This window comes from Lissotriton helveticus, chromosome 6 (genome assembly GCF_964261635.1).
Source record: "Lissotriton helveticus chromosome 6, aLisHel1.1, whole genome shotgun sequence".
In the NCBI taxonomy this organism is placed as follows: Eukaryota; Metazoa; Chordata; class Amphibia; order Caudata; family Salamandridae; genus Lissotriton; species Lissotriton helveticus.
The window spans coordinates 223,878,305-223,899,112 of record NC_136067.1 but is presented as its reverse complement, the minus strand read 5'-3'; the positions used below and the strand labels follow the sequence as shown (position 1 = coordinate 223,899,112).

At 46.0% G+C, this 20,808-nt stretch overlaps 1 protein-coding gene across 3 annotated transcripts in view; it reads right to left on the bottom strand.

The window, feature by feature from the left end:
* ENPP4 (ectonucleotide pyrophosphatase/phosphodiesterase 4) overlaps window positions 1-20,808 on the bottom strand; it is a 131,373-nt gene that overhangs the window by 16,216 nt on the left and 94,349 nt on the right. For all 3 annotated transcript variants that reach the window (XM_078647639.1, XM_078647641.1, XM_078647640.1), the window contains exon 3: window positions 3,383-3,553. In XM_078647639.1, the coding sequence (XP_078503765.1) occupies window positions 3,383-3,553 (171 nt within the window). The remainder of the gene's footprint in view (window positions 1-3,382; window positions 3,554-20,808) is intronic.

The following is a 20,808-nucleotide window of genomic DNA, read 5'->3' as shown; positions in this document are numbered from 1 at the left end:
GGTTGGTGACCTCTAGGTGTTGTCCCAGGCGGTGGCGAGAGGTCCGAGATGAGGATCTCCATTTTCTCTGAGTTTAGCTTCAGGCAGCTGTCCTTCATCCAGGCTGCCACATTCTTCATTCCTTCCTGGAAGCAGAGTCTGGTGTCTTCTGGATTCTTCGTGAGCGAGAGGATGAGTTGTGTGTTGTCGGCGTAGGATACGATGTTGAGTCCATGCTGTCCGACGATGGCGGCGTGGGGGGCCATCTAGATATTGAAGAGCCTGGGGCTGAGAGATGATCCCTGGGGTACACCGCAGCTGATTTCCGTGGGTTTGGAGAGGAAGGGCGGGAGTCGAATCCTCTGGGTCCTGTCCGAGAGGTGATGGAGTGGAGTGCAGCGAGTTCGGCGATGGTGGTTGCGTGGTGAGTGCGGGGTCCAGGCAGTTGGTAGATGAGGGTTCCGCATAGCGTGGTCCTGGGGCTAGTCTGGATCTGGAAGTGGAGGTGTTCTGTGTTGGAGTGGGGGTCGCTCATGCTGGATGTGGAGAGTCGGAGAGGAGTCTTGTGTGCGATGGCTAGTCCACCCCCTGGGCGGTGTGGTCAGTCTTTTCTCTGGATCTTGTAGCCGTCGGGGCCGGAGGTGGCGTTTGTCCAGGATTCCGTGAAGAATGTAACGTCGGGTGAGAAGGTGTTGATCAGGTTCAATCAATCAATCAATCAATCATATAATTTGTAAAGCGCACTACATACCCGCAAGGGTTTTGAGGCGCTGAGGGGTGGGGAGGAGGGGGTGCTGTTGCTACTGGTCGAACAGCCAGGTCTTGAGTTGTCTCCTGAAGGTTAGAAGGTCTTCGGTTTGTCATAGGATGAGGGGGAGGGTGTTCCAGGTCTTGGCAGCACGGTGGGAGAAGGATTTGCCTTCGGCTGTGGTTCTACAGATGTGTGGAACGGTAGCCAGGGAGAGGTCTGCGGAGCGGAGTTTCCTGTTGGGTACGTAGAAGGAGAGTCGACTGTTGAGATAGGCTGGGCCGGTCTTGTGGAGTGCCTTATGTGTGGGGATCAGGAGCTTGAAGGAGATTCTTTTGTCTACAGGGAGCCAGTGAAGGTTCCTCAGGTGGGGGGTGATGTGGTCGCGGCGTGGGACGTCGAGGATCAGGCGTGCAAAGGCATTCTGGATTCTTTGCAGTCTGTTGATGAGCGTGGTCGGGGCTCCAGCGTAAAGGGCGTTTCCGTAAACAAGTCTGCTGCTGACTAGGGCCTGGGTGACTGTTTTCCTTGTGTCTGTCGGGATCCATCTGTAGATTTTGCGGAGCATACGGAGGGTGTTGAAGCAGGAGGAGGAGACAGCGTTGACTTGTTTGGTCATGGTGAATTTCGAGTCGAGGATGACTCCCAGGTTGCGTGCGTGGTTGGTGGGTGCGGGGGGTGTCCTCAGTGATGCGGGCCACCAGGAGTCGTCCCAAGCTGAGGGGTTGGGCTGGAGGATGAGGATCTCCGTCTTGTCGGTGTTCAGTTTAAGGTGGCTATACTCCATCCAGTCGGCGATGGCCTTCATTCCCTGGTGGAGGTTGGATTTGGCAGGGAGGGGGTCCTTGGTGAGGGAGAGGATCAGTTGCGTGTCGTCGGCGTAGGAGATTATGTTGAGGTCGTGCTGTCGGGCGATGCGTGCGAGAGGCGCCATGTAGACGTTGAACAGCGTTCGGCTGAGGAAGGATCCCTGTGGGATGCCGCAGATGATCTCGGAGGCTTCGGAACGGGGGGAGGCGGACTCTCGGAGTTCTGTCGGAGAGGAAGGAGGAGGTCCAGTCCAGGGCCTTGTCTCGGATCCCTTCGTCGTGGAGTCGTGTGCTTAGTGTGCGGTGGCAGACGGTGTCGAAGGTGGCGGAGAGGTCCAGGAGGATGAGGGCCGCCGTCTCGCCGTTGTCCAGTAGTATCCTGATGTCGTCTGTGCCGGCAATGAGGGCGGTCTCGGTGCTGTGGTTTCTGTGGAAACCTGACTGGAAGGGGTCCAGGATGCTGTTGTCCTCGAGGTAGCGGGTGAGCTGGATGTTGACTATCTTCTCGATGACCTTAGCTGGGAACGGAAGCAGCGAGATGGGCCGGACGTTTTTCAGTTTGCCTTGGGTTTCTTCAGTAGGGCGTTGATCTCGGCGTGTTTCCAGCTTTCTGGGAAGGTCGCGGTCTCGAAGGAGAGGTTGATGATGTTGCTTAGGTGGGGTGCGATGGAGCTGCCGGCTTTTTTGAAGATGTGGTGTGGAAAAGGGTCAGACGGCGAGCCGGAGTGCATTGTGCCCATGGTCTTGATTGTGTCTTCGATGCTCACGTTGGCCCAAGTTGTCAGGGGGTCGTAGTCAGTGGGGTGAGGTGGTTCCGGCGTGTTGGGGCCAATCTCTACGGCATGTCAGTGCAAGGAGCGCACGTTGAGCAGGATGCAAGTCAGAGTATGGGTGGTGCGTGCATCGGGCATGCCTTCGGCGGTCATGGGAGCTTTGTCGACGGTGAAGGATCTGCGGCATGGTCTGTACAAGGACTGCCCATGGGTGGTGATGGGCGAGGCTCTTGCGCAGTCGGCATGTCTTCCGGGGTTGAGTACGTGGAGGGTGGTAGGGTCGTAGCGGTGTGGTCCGGGAGGACCAGGGGTCCTGGCGCTGGTCACGGTCATGGACGGGCGCAGATGGGTTTGCCTTAGGCATGCCTTCGGCTGCCATTATGAAGGGGAAGATGGAGGTACGTGCAGCTGGGAGGTGGGAGCGGGCGGTAGGGGGAGGAGTAACAGGTCTGCGGCGGCAGGAAAAAAACAGAGTGGGGCACCAGGGACAAAGAGAAAACTAGCCAGGCACAATAAAGTACAATAAGCACACAGGTTAGGCAGGCACAATAAAGTAAATTAGGCACAGGAATTAGGCAAAGATGCACAACACAGCGAGAACCGGAGACAGGGTGTACTCAAACCCTGAAAACAGAGTGTCAGGCTTGAGAGGCCAGGCAGGGCACAGCAGAGCTGCCAGGGAGAGTCAGCTCCTAGGACCGAGGTCTGTGGACTGTCTGTGGACTCACCCGCGCTTCCCTGCAGCGGCTGCCACTATGAATATTTATACTGGCATTTAATTAGTGCATGATGTAGATATCAGCATTCCTGTGGTATCATATGTATGGTATGCTCCTTGAAAAGGTTTAATTCAATAAAAAGCATTAACCATACATTATCCATGCTCAGGAAATAGGAATTATGGTTGATGCTTTAAAATGAGCACCCAATAAAATTATAAATTAAAATAAGTGAGTTTAATGTCACACTGTCACCTTTAAACACAATAACACAATAACTGAGCAAACACAACTTCATAATAAATAACTGTTGCCACACCTTTGGTAAGGAAGATCAAAAATAAGGCCACTTACTGATGCGAGGCGCTGTATTCTGGGTTATTGACCATCCCTCGTCAGCTTCCAAAATGATGGGTTGAATGCGACTGTTGTGCTTGTAGTGGTATCGGTCTGGGATATCTTCTTTGAGGTAGACCTTCATGTTTTGACTGCATTTTTTTAGTAAATTATACACATACATTTTGTCTAGAAGAGTAAAATAAAATGGGATAAGCAAACATCTGTGGTAAGATCTTCAAAGCACATGGGGTTTTAGGAAACAGTCCACACTGGAAAGGATCATACTTTTAGATGATGCTTTTTACTTAAAATCCGAATGGAAAAGGTTTGGTAACATCTAAAGATCAACAATACTGTGGGACCACACATAAAAAGGGATCCAGACTAGCATTTAGAACGGGAAATTAATGTTAATGATTAATTTGCCTACTTGGGTATGTTAAAGAAATCCCCGATGCCAGTCGGCGCTTGGTGGCGATGCTGCTAGTTTTGGCCAGGTGCAAAGTGGCAATACACTGGGGGCGGAAACCAGCGTCAATGCCCAAATCCAGGCTCGCCGATGCTGCACATTGCCAGACACAACGGACGGAATTCTGGAATCTTATGCCGACAGCGAGTAGGGCGCATGATATTTGGGTACCGCTAGTTACTTACTTTAATGGCTTGGGCGAATGCTGATTCAGAGCATAACACTCACACGAACAATCCTGCACGCACACCTGTACCCTTGACCATACCAATGCGGAGGAGCCCGTACTTCTATAGATCTGGACTGTTACGGTGATCTAAATTGCCTCTGTATCATTCTTTTTAGATTTACTATCTGCTGTGAGATTTGATGCAGTTGACTTCTGCTGGTTACCTCATATATTTGCATATGAATCAATGTTCCACTATGCCCTGACAATCCTACTGCTGAACTGTTTGTATTAACATGTGCTTGTCAAAAATGTTCAATAAAAAAAAGTTAATGATGCACAGAAACATAATTAGAGTTATTCACCTGGAAAATTTCCAAACATAGTTCTCATGTTTTCCAGGTCCATGCATGAGTAGATCATCCAATCCAGTTTTTCATTTCTGCATTTATAGCCCTAGTTAACATACTTTAAACTAGGACTACATGTTACAGAATGGAAACAAAAAACCTGAACTGGACAAAGTACTCATACATGAACCAGGTCAACTTGAGAGCTCCATTACCAGCATGGGGAATTTTCTATGTGAATACATCTCCTCTTATGGGTGGGTTGTGGGCATCTCTAAGATGGAACACCAGGCTAGATACATAGGAGGATGCCTTTTTATTTAGTTCCTGAATTTCCTCTGTCCTAGGCACTATTGCCCCTACTGGGGTCAATAAACCGAATCTTTCTCTGCTCACTGGTTTTCTGAGGCTCCACAAAAAGAAAAAAGTCAATGCAAAGCCATAGAAAAAAAGTGAAGAGTTGCCTTTGATACCACGAAGGAAGCTACTTCTAAAAAAGCTCTCCGAGACTATCAAAGATCCTCTAGTGTGTGCATGAGTCATTATGCTAAGGATCTAGCATCGTCAGCCAACTCTTCCAGGCAAATCTATACATTGTAAATTATGTTCTTAATCTTACCAGATGTAATCAAATCACTCAGCCCTTCCAAGAGTTATGTGATAATCTAGCCTCTTTTTTGTTAGCAAATTGGTGGAATCTATACAAAGTTCGATGGTCATCTCACTCTTGAATAATTTATGATGATAAGCATGTGGGAGTCCAACTTATCATTGTTAGAAATTCAGTTATTAGTTGTGAGGGATGAGAATTCTTCACATGTAATAGGCACGTAATTGACTTATTACTGGTAACTAAGTACCCCACTGTAACATTTGAGTATCTCAGGATAGCAAAGCAGAGCAGTCCAAGGCTGATTCAGAGGATGAGATGTGAACTAGCAATCTCAATTCTCTGGCACAGAACAAAACAATCAATACATTATTGTCCATTTAGTGTTCTTTCTTTTTAAAAGGAAACGTACCTAGTACACCCATACTACTTAATACTGTGCAATACATTTCAAGTAGATAGAAATAGCTTTGGTGACACCCTCATGTCATATTAAAACCTTAGTGGGGCGTGAACCACATAATCACAATACCCCCGCCCTCACCTATACCAACATCACAAAATAGGAGGGTGTCATTATGCATAAAGCAGGCAGGCCTACTGGCTTTATAAAAAGGCCACAACAATAAAATATATCGGGTATACTGGCATTGTCAAGGGACAACCACAGCAATGAAACAGCCACGTCATGATTCATCATTTAAGCAAATGGGGAAATGAACATACACCTATGCAACCATAATAAGCATTGCTGTGGTTAACAACAAAATTATGAACAAAGCAATTCAAATCAAATCATCATAAATGTGCCAAATAATGCGCGATAGGACCAACCAGTAAAGGTCCCCACACTCCAGAGTCAAGGAACAAATGCTCCAGCCCCGAACACACTTAGAAACAATATGACCCTTCCTTGTGGTCATGCCTAAAAGACTTTGTGCACTTATTTTCCAATATTTTCTATGCGGGGGCTGACTCATGGCACTCTTATTACTCCATTGGTGGTATCCCTGCCATCGCGGACCCACCACAAGCAAAGAGAAAATATTCAGATTGCCCCATGTGGAGCATTAAGGGAACCTCTCTTTGACCGAGCAGTGACTACTTGATTAGCGGGTTCGCCATGGTCTTCTTTTCTTGTAGCGGCTTTGTCACACTTTTCAATGTTTGGTGGGCTGGATACTCCGGTCCTTGATAGGGGCCATTCAGCCTCACACTGTGGGCCGGTGAAGGAGCCGACATGTTACTCCTCCCGCCCATACAAAGGAATCTGCTGATTGGTGCTTCCCCCCCTCAACCCGTGAGCCAGAGGTATGGGGGTATGGAAGACATCAACCATCACACTTGGTGCTCTGACCTGCCCTGGGAGCTTCCTCATATCGCCTTTGGTCCCAGGGGATGGGGTCCTCCAGAACCACAATATTACTGGTACAAGAAAAATGACCTCCTACAGCCTTTCCTTTCAGACTCCTCGTATCTCAACAAGACTGTCACATAATTCAGTTTACTTTTCTTTCCCCGACTACAAAGTGAGGAGTCTGTGAACACCATTCATCATGGTAAAAAAATATGCAGCAATTTGTAATAAGACATAGCATGAAACTTGACCTCTGTCTTTGAAGTGCCGCATTTGTGACTAGATAAATACAGGATTAAAGGCAGCTTTATTTATTGCCTGGACTTTAATGATCTACCAAAAATCAGGCAACACCCCTCAGTTTGGGAAACCCTGCTCTAAAGGGGTGCACTCAGTAGGGAGCTGGATTTAATGGATCCTGTGCCAGCCTTCTCCTCTGCCTGTCTCCTGGTACTCCTCTCCTGCTGGTGGCATCTTGCAAAGTCCCTCCTCGACCAGCCATAGAGCACACTCCTGCACACACTATCCAGGCCCCAGAGCCTCCTGGCTATCTAGAAGGGCACCTGGGGTGAGCACTGGGGTCCACAGTTTCCCACAATAGGTCCTCAGGGGGCATAAGAGGCCCCAGCCACTGGCTCTGGAGAGACCCATCCTAATTCGGGGGTCAGCCGGTGACAAAGTCCTTAGTCCATCTTGTAGGGCATCTGGGGCACATGTATCAAGCTTTTAACCGGTCGCTAACGGGCGATTCGCTAATATTTTAGCAAAACCTACATGCATAAAGTAATTGCGATTCCTTATTGGCTGTTCCTTAAAAATCGCTCTTAAGGAATCGCAATTCCTTAGCTTGATGCATGTGCCCCCTGGTCATGTGCCCACTGTCGTCACATCCCAGGTGCAGTTTTCTCTGTCTCTCCCTTGTGCAGGGGCTTTAAATGGAGGTGGCTAGTTCTAGTTGCAAGGCATTCCTGGCCAATCCGAGGATGTCACATCATTCCCCCAACCCTCAAGCACAGCATTTTGGGACAAGCCAAAATAGCAGCCAGGTTTTCTCTGAAATAAGCTCCTCTGAGGGCCTCAGCTCCTAGGTCACATTACTGCCCTTCCCACCAAAACCTCCTGTGTTGACTCCAGAGGTTTGGCCTTCTTCCTTTGCTCATAGGACTTGGGCTGCCTCAGCCCAGCTGAAGTGTGACAAGCTAATTATCAGATGCTAGATGCAGATTTCCCTCCACGCCCTTTCCTTCTCAAGACCTGAGTCAATCACTGATATTTGCTCCTTTTTCTGTGGGGAGGCCTTTGTTCCGTCTGCTAGGGAGCAGAGTAATTAACTGGGACCAGTAAGTGTGGAAAAAGGCCTGAAATCTGAATATGAGCTGAGGCAAAGAAATAAGGTCATTATTGAAGACGTTGATTTAATGTGTTTGGAATGGATTAATCAAATTTGGTGTGCGTGTTTTACCCCAGTTTGATATATTGCTGGAATGTGTAGGCCTAAGTGGAGCACAACTGCACGTTAGGGCAGAATTCACCTGTTTTATAATACAGTGAAAGCACTACAGATTTTCCAGTAAAACACTACTGACCTATCTATGAATGCCCACTTATATTATAAGACCTACCCCAGGTCAGCACCTATCCTGTCTTCCACACCAGTGCTACCGGTGCACAATTACTAGGTTGCGCACAACGATAGTCTCACACACAACCCACATATGTACATACATACCTGTTCACATGTAACCAGCCCGGTGCCCCTACCCAAGCTGCTCCACAGTGGCTTTACCTGAAAGCTAGACACTGGTTATATACATGCTCAGTTCAATCACCACAAAGTTACCATTAGTGAGACTCAGGTTAGGGGGGACTCTGTCACAGTAAAGGGCATTAGAGAACAATTCTGGTGGGCTAAATTGGTGGAACCCAATTGCTACAATCATCACATACATTGATGGCTGTTACCCCATCTCCAAGCTTTTCGCAGCATTGTAAGTTAATCAACATCTCTCTTGAGATAGGTTCAGTCCCCTCATTCTGCAAAGCTGCAATAAAAAGGCCCCTGCTCCCAGTTGCAACTAAGATTCTGTAAAGGGCTGTTAATCAGAAAATAGGTTACTTAGAAGAACAGCCGTTGCTTGATGACTCTCAATTGGGTTTAAAACAGGAAATAGTACAGTACTAAAGCTGTGCTCCTGGCAGTACCGGACATCCTGGACAATGGGGTCAAGTCACCTTGGTGTTATTGGCTGTGTTGGCAGCTTTAAACAGTGTGTCAGATGCTATCCTGCTGGACCATCTTGCAAGCAAACACCTGTCCTTAAAGTGGCTCAATTCATTTATATCTAATCAGTTCCAAAGAATAGTGTTGGCCCCTATAAAGCTGAAGTCAAACAAAGTGTTGCTCAAGACTCAATTTTCAGCCCCATACACTCCTTAATGTGTACCTGGCACCCCTGGCTCAAATTCTGCTGAAATATGGCTTTTCAGTTATCTCCTCTGCTGATGATACACAGCTCACAGTTTCCATCTGTTATGTTATTTTAATTTGTATTTGTTAAGCGCTTAATACCGGAAGGTCTCTATGCGCTAACCTTTTTGCTGCAAACCCCCCATGAGCCCTTTTAGGCTATTTGGGGTAATTCGCGCTTAGGCCCATGTAACCCTTTGTCCACATAAGGTATCCACTCCAAATTTGCATCCTTTTCTTCCACCATAATGGGGATTTTAAAGGTACCCAGGGTTTGTGGATTTCCCTGGAGGGGATCCAGAAATTAGCCAAAGTACAGCTACATTTTGTATTTTTTGGGAAAAATGGGGAAAAGGTGCTGCAAGAAGAAAGTGTTTCTTTCCCTGCAAATGGTATCAACAAGGGGTTTGTGGTGCTGAAATCACCATCTTACCAGCTTTCAGGGCCAGGCAGACTTTTGTCAGAAAAACTACATTTTCTACACAGTTTTGGCATTTTACTGGGACATAGCCTATTTGTGCTACTTTTTGTGCTTTCAACCTGCTTCCAGTTATTGGTAGAAATGGGTATTAAAGCAATAATGTATCCTGGAAAGCTATACATTTCTGAAAAGTAGACAATTCTGAATTCAGCAAGGCGTCATTTATGTAGATCCTTCAAGGTTTTTTTATAGAAACTAACAGTTGACAATAAGAAAAATTGAAAATGAGTTGAAAAAAAGCAGCCAATTGTGCCAACGTTTTCACCTGTAACTTCTTCTAAGTATGACAGATTTTTTAAAGAAATATACCGTTACATCAGCTGGACCCTTCTGGTTGTAGGGATATATAGGACTTGTAGGTTCACCTAGAATCTGAGGAACCCAGAGTCAATACCTGAGCTGCGTCTTGCAATGGATTTTTCATTGTGTATGGGGTATATAGCAATTAATTTGGTAAAATATAAAGAGTGAAAAATAGGTATCAAGGACACCTATGTATTTCCGAAGAGGGAACAAAATATAGAGTTTAGAAGCAGTAGCTATTAGCACATCTCCAAAATTGTGGGTGCCCATACTAGCATGTGAATTATAGGACATTTCTCAAAGTGACTTATTTTTAACACATTGTCTTACATTTGGAAGGCAGAAATGAATAGAAAGTCAATAGGTAATAACAGTTGCTTTAGAATTCTGTGTTCCCACAAGTCTCCTGATACAAATAGTACCTCACTTGTGTGGGTAGGCCTAGTGCCCGTGACAAGAAACAGCCCAAAAAGCAACGTGGACACACCACATTTCTACAGTGAAAACAGACCCTTTCTTTGCAAAGTGCCTAACTGTGGGTTTTGAACCCTAGCTCAGCAGCACCTAGGGAAACCGAGCAAAGCTATACATTTTTGAAAACTAGACACCCAGAGGAATCCAGGATGGGGCAACTTGAGCGGCTCTCACCAGGTTCTGTTACACAGAATCCCTTGCAAACCTCCAACTTTGAAAAAATAAACACATTTTCCTCACACTTCGTGATGGAAAGTTGTGGAATCTGCATGGATCCACAAACTTTCACCCACTCCACATTCCTCAAAGTCTTCCAATAAAAATGGTACCTTACTTGTGTGGGTAGGCCTAGTGCCTGCGACAGGAAATGGGCCAAAATGCAACGTGGACACACCCATTTTTTTCGAAGTGCCTAGCTGTGGATTTTGACCCGTAGCTCTGCGGGCACCTAGGGAAACCTACCAAACCTATAAAATTTTTAAAAGTACACAACAAGGGAAATCCAAGAGGGGCGACTTGTATGGCTCTCACCAAGTTCTGTTACCCGGAATTCCTTGCAAACCTCAAACTTTGTAAAACACATACATTTTCCTCACATTTCTGTGACGGAAAATTCTGGAATCTGCATAGATTCACAAAATTCCACCCACCCCGCATTCCTCAAAGTCTTCTGATAAAAAGTGTACCTCACGTGTGTGGGTAGGCCTAGTGCCTCCAACAGGAAACAGGCCAAAAAGCAACGAGGACATGCCACATTTTTACAGTGAAAATTGACCCTTTTTTTCAAAGTGCCTAGCTGTGGATTTTGAACCCTAGCTCTGCCGGCAACTAGGGAAACGTAGCAAACCTATAATGTTTTTTAAACTAGACACCCAGGGGAATCCAGAAGGGATTGACTTGTGTGGTCTCAGCAGGTTCGGTTACCCAGAATCCCTTGCAAACCTTAAACAAAAGATACACATTTTCCTCACATTTCTTTGATGGAAAGTTCTGGAATCTGCTTGGATCCCCAAATTTCAACCACCCTGCATTCCCCAAAGTCTCCAGATAAAAATTGTACCTCACTGTTGTGGGTGGGCCAAGTACCCGCGTCAGGGAAGCGCTCAAGACGTATTGTGGAGACATAAAAATTACCTATCACAAAACAACCTTGTTTTGCGGGGGTTGGGGTGGGGGGAGAGCACCTGGGTTTTTGGCTCCGGGCTCGGCGGCCATCTACGGAAACCTACCAAACACACACATTTCTGAAAACAACACACTCTGGGGAGTCCAGCGAGGTATGGCGTGTGTGGACTCCCCAACGTTTTCCTACCCAGAATCCCCTGCAAACTTCAAATTTAGCTTTAAAAAAATAAAATCACATTTTCCACACATTTTTGTGTGGGATCACCGTATCGGCACAAATGTCCAGCGTTCTCATTGGTCTCACAAGTAGAATGATGCCTATTGCCCCATCTGCCTCCCAGGGGGAAGGCGGGGGCTGAAAGACTGTAGAAATTCTTTTGAGGTGGTGGCATTGGCATGCCCATTACGGGCAGCCCCCACCCGTAAGTATTAAAAAGAAAATCCCTGATGCCTAGTGGGCTTTCTGCAGATCAGGGGCCATTGCCTCCATTTGCCTCCTGGTAGGGACAGAAAGTCTTTTACCTTACTGGGGGGGAAGGGAGGGGGGCATTGGCATGCCATTCTGGGCAGCCCCCCTCCCTTGGCCTAAAAAACACAATCCTGGCATCTAGAGTGATTTCTGCCCTTCAGGGGGGTAGATTGGGGGCAGCAATACTGGTTGTGGCAGAATAAAATGGGGGGGGGGGAGGGGGAGCAAAGCCCTTGCCCAAGGAGCCACTCCGGTCTCCCTGTTGACTGGTGGTGCGCGGTGATCGCCTTCCTGGGTCGATCCCCAAGCAGGGACCCACTAGGGAAGGGTATCGTTGGAAAGGGGAGATTCTCCCCTTTTCAAGGATACATCTCCCATGTGTTTCGGTGCTCGGTGGGCTAAGATAGCTTGACGAGTACCGAAACAGTGAGACTGAAAGTAAGTTTCAATTTTGTTCTCATTGTAAAGACGTCAGCGCACCATGGGCACAATTGCCATTACAAGGAAAGCAAAAAATATGTCTCGGGAGGTTAGGAAAGCTCTTCCCCACCTCCCAAGGCAAAAAAGAAACATTGAAAATCCCTCTGGAGTATACAGCAGAGGGATTGTGTGCAAGTGTGCTCAGGATGGAATGGGTCCATCATGAGCACACTTGCACTTGTGCTCATGACGGACCCATACTGTCAAGAGCACAGAAGGGGGTTAAGAAAAAATCTAATATACTCTTTATCTGTCAGGGACGGTCTATCTTCAGTAGACAAGTGATGCAAAAAAAACCTCCTATTAATTTAATTCTTTTAAAGCTGAAATCTTTAATTTCAGTGCCCCCTAACTTCATCAGGACTGAATCCTTCTGGCCTACAGGGCTGGGGCAGGTATCTACCCCCACACCAAAAACCGTAAACTTTAGAATGCTTTTTGATCAGAACTTTTTGTTTAACTCAAAGAATTTGTTGGTTTCCAGTACCTGTTTTGCATTTCTTTAAAAAGCTTACATAAATGAGTGATTATCTACCTTTATCAAGTATAAAAGATGTTGTTCAATCAGTAATTACTTCAACATTGGACTATGGCAATTCCCTCATATTAGAAATTGCCCTTTCAGCACAGTCACCCCCAAACATTTTGTCTTCCTCCTCCCTTTTTTGCAGATTTATTTTTTGTTGGCCTTAGGACTCTGTGCACTTTACCACTGATAACCAGTACGTAAGTGCTTGTCCTCTCTCCTCAAAACATGGTACAATTGTCTTGTTCCCAATTGGTATGTTTAATTATCTATACGTCCCCTAGTAAAGTGCACTGCATGTAAATTAAATGCTGCTAGGGACCTGGAGCCCTGACTGTGACACCTACCTAAGTAGCCCTTTAAACAGGTCTCAGGTGCGCCACTGCAGAGCCTGTGTGTGCAGTCTATACTACCATGCCAACTTGGCATTTCAAACCCCTTGCCAATCCTTAAACTCCCCTTTTATTACATATATATGTCACCCCTAAGGTAGGCCCTAGGTACCCCATATGGCAGGGTGCTGTGTAATTAAAAGAAGAACATGTGCTTTTATGTTTTACATGCCTTGGTAGGGGAAAACTTTCAAATTCGTTTTTTCACTATTGTGAGGCCTACCCCTTTCATAGGTTAACATTGAGGATTCCATATTACATCTAATAAGTGTAATTCCCAATTAGAAGGACATAGAGCTGTCCTGTGCAATACCTATGAAATTGTAATTATACATCCTCTTTAATAGTAAAGGCAAATGTATGCAAATCTTAAAAATGCCGCGTTTAGAAAGATTTCATTTTTCCTGCTCTTCGCCCTGTATGCCTGAAGCTCGTCTCCAATACACGTCTAGGGTTGGTGACAGCTAGGCTTTGTGTATTCCCTCTAGACAGCCACACACAAAGGGGGCTTAGGTGTGACTGATGGACCATCCACCTCCTGGTGGACCATTCTGGGCATGATGGGGGGGGAGGATTTGAGCACAGCCTCACACTCACACTTGAATAGGCGGTGTCCTATCGCCACAGAAAGGACTGCTCAACCCCCTGTAGTGAATTTGGAGCCAGGGCAGGAAGGGAGTACCTCCGTGCCCCTCAAAACCCTGAAGTCTTGCCACTTCAAAGGCAGTACAGGGTATAAGAACTGGGCTTCTGACCCTACCACTTTAGTACACTTCTGGAACTGTGGATACTCTGCCGGGAAGAATGACTGCTGTGCTGCTGAAGGACTACCACTCTGCTTGGCTGCTGCTCTGGAATAACTGCTTTCTTGCTGTGCTGATCTGTTGCCTACTGCCCTCCTTTTCTGGGTGAGAAGGACTGGACCCACATTACTTGAACCCAGAACCACAGTGACTCCAAGGGCTTGCGGGCTTGCTGGCTTGCCTCCTGATTAAAGCCTCAGGCACATGAAAGACTTCCAACTCACCTGCCTCAGCACTACGACTCTGCCACCTGAGAGTCTGCCCTGCCAAGTGGTGCCAATTCAGTCCTGGGACCTTGGAAGGAGTTAAAAGTGCTGCTCTAGCAGAATCCATGCATCGCCGTAGATGCAAAGTACACTGAATCGGTGCATCTCCTCCACTGCTGACGCATCACCGCCATTGTGAGGATAGAATCTGATGCATCGTAGACTGCGCGGGGCATTGACTTCATTCATGGCGCATTATTGTCGTTGCACGGCTTGGAACAGATGCATCACCTGCCAGTGTGGATCAACGACAACGCATCTTCTCCTCTGCACTCCAGATCTTGTCTTCAACTACACAACCAAAGTACTGTGCAGCAGACCAAAGCTAGTCACTACATCCGCCTCATGCTTCATTGCGGTCAGCCTGAAATTTTGGATTTGACCCAGTCTAATGCGACCAAATAGCCCTGATTGGTGCTTTATGCTTTTAAGCACTATATTGCACTTTATTCTTTAAAAATTCATAATCATGTTCCAATTATTGGATTTTTGTTGTTCTGGTCTTGTATTCATTCATTAAATTAAGCCCTATTTTTCTAACTGTGCGTGGTATCTTTTTGTGAGGGGTTTTCACTTACTTTACAAATTGTCTCTTAAGTTAAGCCGGCCTGTTCTGTGCCAAACTACTAGAGGGTGAGCACAGATTAATTTATGGTGCGTATCTAAAATTCCCTGACTAAGATTGTGGTTCCTGCTTGGACAGGGTGCACACCTCTGCCAACCAGTAACCCAATTTCTAACACCTCTTTCTGAGTCTCCTAACATTTGCAATGACACACATTGGATGGCCATAATGCTGCGACTCATCTCGTATTACAGCTTCTGATAAGGACATCAGTTTGAAACCACCTGCTCAAGTTGTATTGAATCGCGATTCATAAGAAGGGGCTATTTAAGACCCTAATTCGTACGTATTGGGCTGTGAACCAGGCAGGATTTCTTTATCTTCATATGCTTGTGCAGCTCAGGAAGAACATTAAGATTGCCTTGTACTTTGCTTTTTACTATACCAAGGATTTGACAGGCTGTCAAAAGACAGACTTTGCTTCCTCTGCAGCTATGGACAGCATCATCCATTATGGTTAGGCTTTCCTGATTTCAGTTCCTATTTGTTGTGAATTCTGGCACTCACACCCAGAGCAAGACTCGAAAATAGCTACCTTTCTCGTCAAAGTTATGCGAGGCCCCAAAAAAGGTACCGGTCTGTCTTGTAGAGCATGCCAGGACACGCTCCTGGATGTGACAGGGCCTCTAACAAAAATGTTAGCTATGGCGGAGGACACCAAGGCTTCTGGGACCCTAATTTCCTCTGAAATCCTTTCCGACTGGGCCGAGCGGGCTATAATACTGCTGGGCATTGCTGACTGCGATTTGTCAACAGACCGTCGCAAGTCTTTCTTAATTGAAATGGATCCTAAGTTGGGAGTCACTTTGGACTCCCTTTTGTCTCCACCTTTAATTCCCTAGATAAAGCACAGGTCTGAATCAAGGGCATTTTCACCCCTGTGGTTTTCGACAGGGTTGGCTGTGGACGGGGGTGCATGGCCAGTAACTCTATATCACAGCCCTCCTTCAAAGGCCAAGGCAGACAGGCACAGTGGCAGGATTCCAGTCACTTCAGTAGATTCTACTCCTCCAGAGATGGTTCCAGGCTTTGTGGCTCCAAAGGCACCTGCAGAGGGCTGTCCCAAGGAGGTGCTAATGATGAGTCCAAAATGTCCATCTCACAAGGAGGCAGGTTGGCCCAGTTCTTAGGCAACTGGCGGGGGATCACCTCAGACGCTTGGGTATTGCAGACCATATAAGGGTTTCAGATCTAATTCAACGGCTTCCCTTCAAAGCACATCACCCACAACCTCTGTTTTTTTCTCACTCAGACACGGCTCTCATAGACCGAGATATCACACAAATGTTACCAAAACAGGCCATCATTCCCTCTCTCCTGCACCCCTGAGGTTTTCCGTGCAACCTTTTTCTGGTGGTGAAACACGATGGAGGTCACTGCCCGGTTATCAATATGAAAGAGTTCAACGGGTGGCTGATCTTTCATCATTTCAAAATGGAGGAGATTGATCTCCTGCAAGATCTGCTCCACCCAGGAGACTAGGTGGTGCATCTCGACCTCAAAGACGTGGACTTCTTGATCCCGATCTTTCCTTCCCATCAAAGCTTCCTGCAGTTCCAATGGAGAGGCCAAGTGTTCGAGTTTACCTCACTCCAGTTCTGCCTGTCTTCAGCTCCTTGGTGCTTCTCGAAGGGCCACAAGATGGTCATAGAATGTATTTATTTATTTTAAGAGTTTTATATAGCGCTTGCTAGACCCAGAGGTATCAGAGCGCTTTACATAAGGTTCCACATAGTTGCAAAATTACATCAGTCACAAATTACAAAAAAAAATAACATTAAAAACATTTAAAGAACATAGAGGGTAAGTAAAAGGGACTGAAAAAGGGAAAGGGGGTAAGGTATGGATACGACGGAGAGACGAAGGGAAAGTCTGCCCCAGGTCCGGCTGGGTAGGTGACGGCCACTGGGAATCCACAGTCCACCTCCTCTTCAGCTATCAGGTAGCTCCACCGGGCTCGCGGGGTACAACTGATCATCTACTTAGACAACAATCTGTTGATAGAGCAATGCCCTCAATGTCTTTCAGAGCACTTGCTGATGGCTGTGGATCTACTAGACTCTCTGGGCTTCCTCATCAACACAGAGAAATCCCATCTTCTCCCGACACAGTATTTTACCTTCCTTGGCTTCGTCACACAGCCTTCACTCCGGGAAATTGGCAAAAATCAACAGGTTCCCAGCAACACTCGGATGATTGCAAAACGTCACTGTGGCAGGTGGTATGACGAGTTGGCATCCTCTCTTCCTTGATAGAGGCGATCTTCTTGGGCCGCTACATTATTGAGCGCCTGGAAGTCTTTCATTTTCGTCACGGTTTGTCTGATGCGGAGCTGGTACCCTTAACTCCGGATGCCAGAGAACAGATGTAATGGTGACCATCTCACATGAGCTCATGGAATGGCAGGGCCATTTGCGGCTCCAGCCCAGACATTGCTATCGAGTTGGACGCCAGCATGACAGGTTGGGAAGCCCGTTCTGGAGAGTTATCCAAGGAGGAAGTTGTTTTTTTCAAAAAAAAGTCCCTACATATTAATTGTCTGGAATTACTGGTGGGTTCCTTTGCGGTCAAGTGTTGGACCAAAGACAAAATCCAATATTGTGTCCTTTTGAAGATCGACAATGTCACCGCGGTACGGTACATCAACCGCCTGGGGGAACAAGGTCCAAAATCTTGTTGAAGCTTGCCAGGAATTTTTGGGACTAAGCATTTCTCACAAAGTCTCAGCGACGGTGGAACAACTTCCGGGTTGCTCCAACACAGTGGCTGACTGGAATTCCAGACCCCTTTAGGATTCCAGCATATGAAAACTCGACCACCAAGATTTTCCTAGCTTTAACCAAAGGGTGGGGTCCATTTTCAGTGGATTTGTTTGCATTCCATCTAGACCATCAACTGAATAAGTTCGTCAGTAGGAGATCGTATCCCATGGCAGCAACAATAGTTGTGTCCCTGCAAGATTGGAGCCTGGAACAGGGGTATGTGTTTCCCCTGTTCTCAGCTGACAGCACATGTCAGAAAACAGGGAGCAAACCTGTTCCTAGTAACCCCCCATCAAATCACTCATGAGACGTACTCCATGATTATATCAGGTGATTTTAATAGCAACCTAACAAAAGATGACAAAACAATGCAAGCTCTTGAAGAACTGGGCCTTTTTATCCTAAATAAGAAAGTCAGTGGGGATAGTGGTATACCTATAACCTTCTTAAGCGGTAACCGAAAGTCATCAATAGACTTCACAATACTGAGCAACAGCCTGTTATCAATAGTGAGTGCATTTTCAGTGGAGCAACTTGTGGAAAGTGACCACTTCCCTCTAATTACCAAAATGTTAATGTTGGTTACCAAGACGGAAAAACAAAACACCGTTATCCAGTATACTGAAAAATTCAACCTACGTAAACTAAAATGGAGAGGAAAGGATTTAAAACCAACAATGGATAAACTCAAAAATAAACTGCGTAGTTTAACACCGGAAGTAAAAGAAAATCTGGTAAAAACATGGGAACACCTATGTGAAACAGTAACAAGAAACCCTCCACGAACACATCAAAATTCAATAAAATTCAATACTGGCAAAAAGCCTTGGTACACAACTACCCTGAGGGAAGAAAAAAGAAAAATTGCACGAGAAGTCCGCAAACAGGCACTATTGATAAAAAGTGGAAAAAAAACAAACAAATCGGAATTGAAAACTATGCGAAAGAAATATAAGATCATGCTGTGTAGCGCAAAAACACTGTACCAAGAGGAAATGTGGACTAACCTACTAATCGCTAGCAAACACAAAAATGCCAGAACATTTTGGGGTATTATCAATAATCTGACAAGGGGGAACACCCTAAAACAGGAGGCAGGTATTGGAGAAAGTATATGGACCCAGCATGTCGAAAAGATGTTCAGCGACAGGACGGGAGGTGAGAAAAGATACTGTAAATTGGAGTGCAAAGTATGCACTAGAAACAGCGAACATGCAGAAAACTTGATAGGTAAACGAGCTAATGCACTAGGAGACAAGCTGAAGCAACCGTTGGGTAGCGGAAATGAGAACAATCCTGAACACTCACAGCCCAGCAAATCAGAAAAACTAGTGAATGCCGTGACCGACACCCTAGTAACAACAGACCAGCTTAAAGACAAGATAAATCGCCTGAAAAAAGAGGGTGCGGCGGGTCCAAACGGGCTTCCAAATGCTATCTTTAAATATTCACCTGAATTTTGGGCAGAATACTTAACTCCACTCTTTAATGCAGTCTACAATCAGAACAAACCACCAAGATCCTGGACCGGGAGCATAATTCACCCCATTTTTAAACAAGGTGACCACAATGAGCCAGGGAACTACAGGCTGATATCGCTAATGGATGTCGAGGCAAAACTATATGGATCATGCCTATTATCACTCCTTCAGGACTGGATGGAAGATACGAACATAATACCAATGTTCCAAACAGGCTTTCGGCCAAGGACGGGTACACTGACAAACTTGACAACCCTGGCGCCCGTGAAAGAAAAAGCTGTAAAAAGGGGAACAAGACTGTATGCTTGCTTTATAGACCTGCGAGCAGCTTTTGATAGAGTGAACAGATCCCGGCTATGGGAAAAACTAAGATCATGGGGTATCCCGAAGAAGTTATTGGAGGCTATTATAGTCCTGCACAGCAACACCTGGGCTCGAGTAAAACTGGGAGACGGTAGCAGCGTAACGGCCGAAATAAGAACACAACAGGGCCTAAAACAAGGCTGCGTACTGGCCCCAAGTTTATTCAACCTGTACATGGCAGATATAGTCAACCACATGGAGATCGGGGAATGCCACCCACCCCACATGTCAAAAATCCCTATCCCTTTCCTGCAGTATGCAGATGACATCGTTGTTCTGAGCCAAACACCGATAGGGTTGCAAAGATCGATCAACAATTTGACAACTTATTTGGAGCACGAAAGCCTGGAACTGAATAAAGATAAAACTAAAGTTGTTCGCATTGTGGATCCAAAAAAGCAAATATTTAAATGGTATGCAAATAGTTCTCCAATAAAGGAGGAAACATCATACAAATACTTAGGTTTGAAAATGGGGCGAGGGCCGACGAACAAAGAACATAAAACCGACCTAAAAGCAAAAGCACAGTCCTTGATCTATGCATACCGGCAATTACAAAAGAAACTAAGTTGTCCAAATTATACACACCTGCTGAAAGTAATAAAAGCTCAAACCTTACCAACCTTGTCATACGCATTGGCCACCTGGTGCGGCAAAGAAGCAGGGCTGTTAAACAGCCTACAAACAAAAGTATACAAGGCAGTCCTAAATCTACCAAATTCGTCGGCTCCGGCGCAGGTCCGTCTAGAATTTGGCCTTCTAAATCAGAAGTTTCGCAGTATGGGAACCTTTGTGAAACTCTGCCATAAAACACGCTTGTCGGAAGCCAATTCATTGGACAACCTGTGCTGGAAAGAAATCGAAACCCAGCAGGAACAGCAAGTTTCAAACAGTTGGGGAGGCTACCTGTCTCAATCCCTAAATTGCATCGGAATTGAAGAAACTTGGGACACGGAGCCAGATAGATCCACTTTTGATAAAATTGTAAACAATGCGGTAAAATGGAAATCCTACCTCGAAGACAAGATGAATATCGCAAAAAGACGACACGGGTGGACTGTGATTAATTCATATTCTTGGATAAAATCACAGACCTACTTAGAAAGCCACTTTAACAGTTCGTTAAAACAAAGATATATAAAACATCGACTAGGTCTACAGTTCTCAAAGGACTTGCTTCCAACCTGGAAAAATTGCCATACTGACCCCCATTGTCGTCTTTGTGGATACCGAAATGAAACCCTAACGCACTTACTATGTGTGTGCCCTGTACTTAAAGACCTGAGGAGACGACTTTTAAAGAACATTTTTAACAAATTGAACATTCGGACTTGTAGGCAAGCCGTAATCCGATGGCTAGATGGATCATGTCCTATGTTGGCCTGCAGGAGGGTCAAATTTATGATGAAAGCCCAATCTCTCTTACAGCAAGCTGACCTTGGAACTATACCTCCAAACTGAAACGTTTG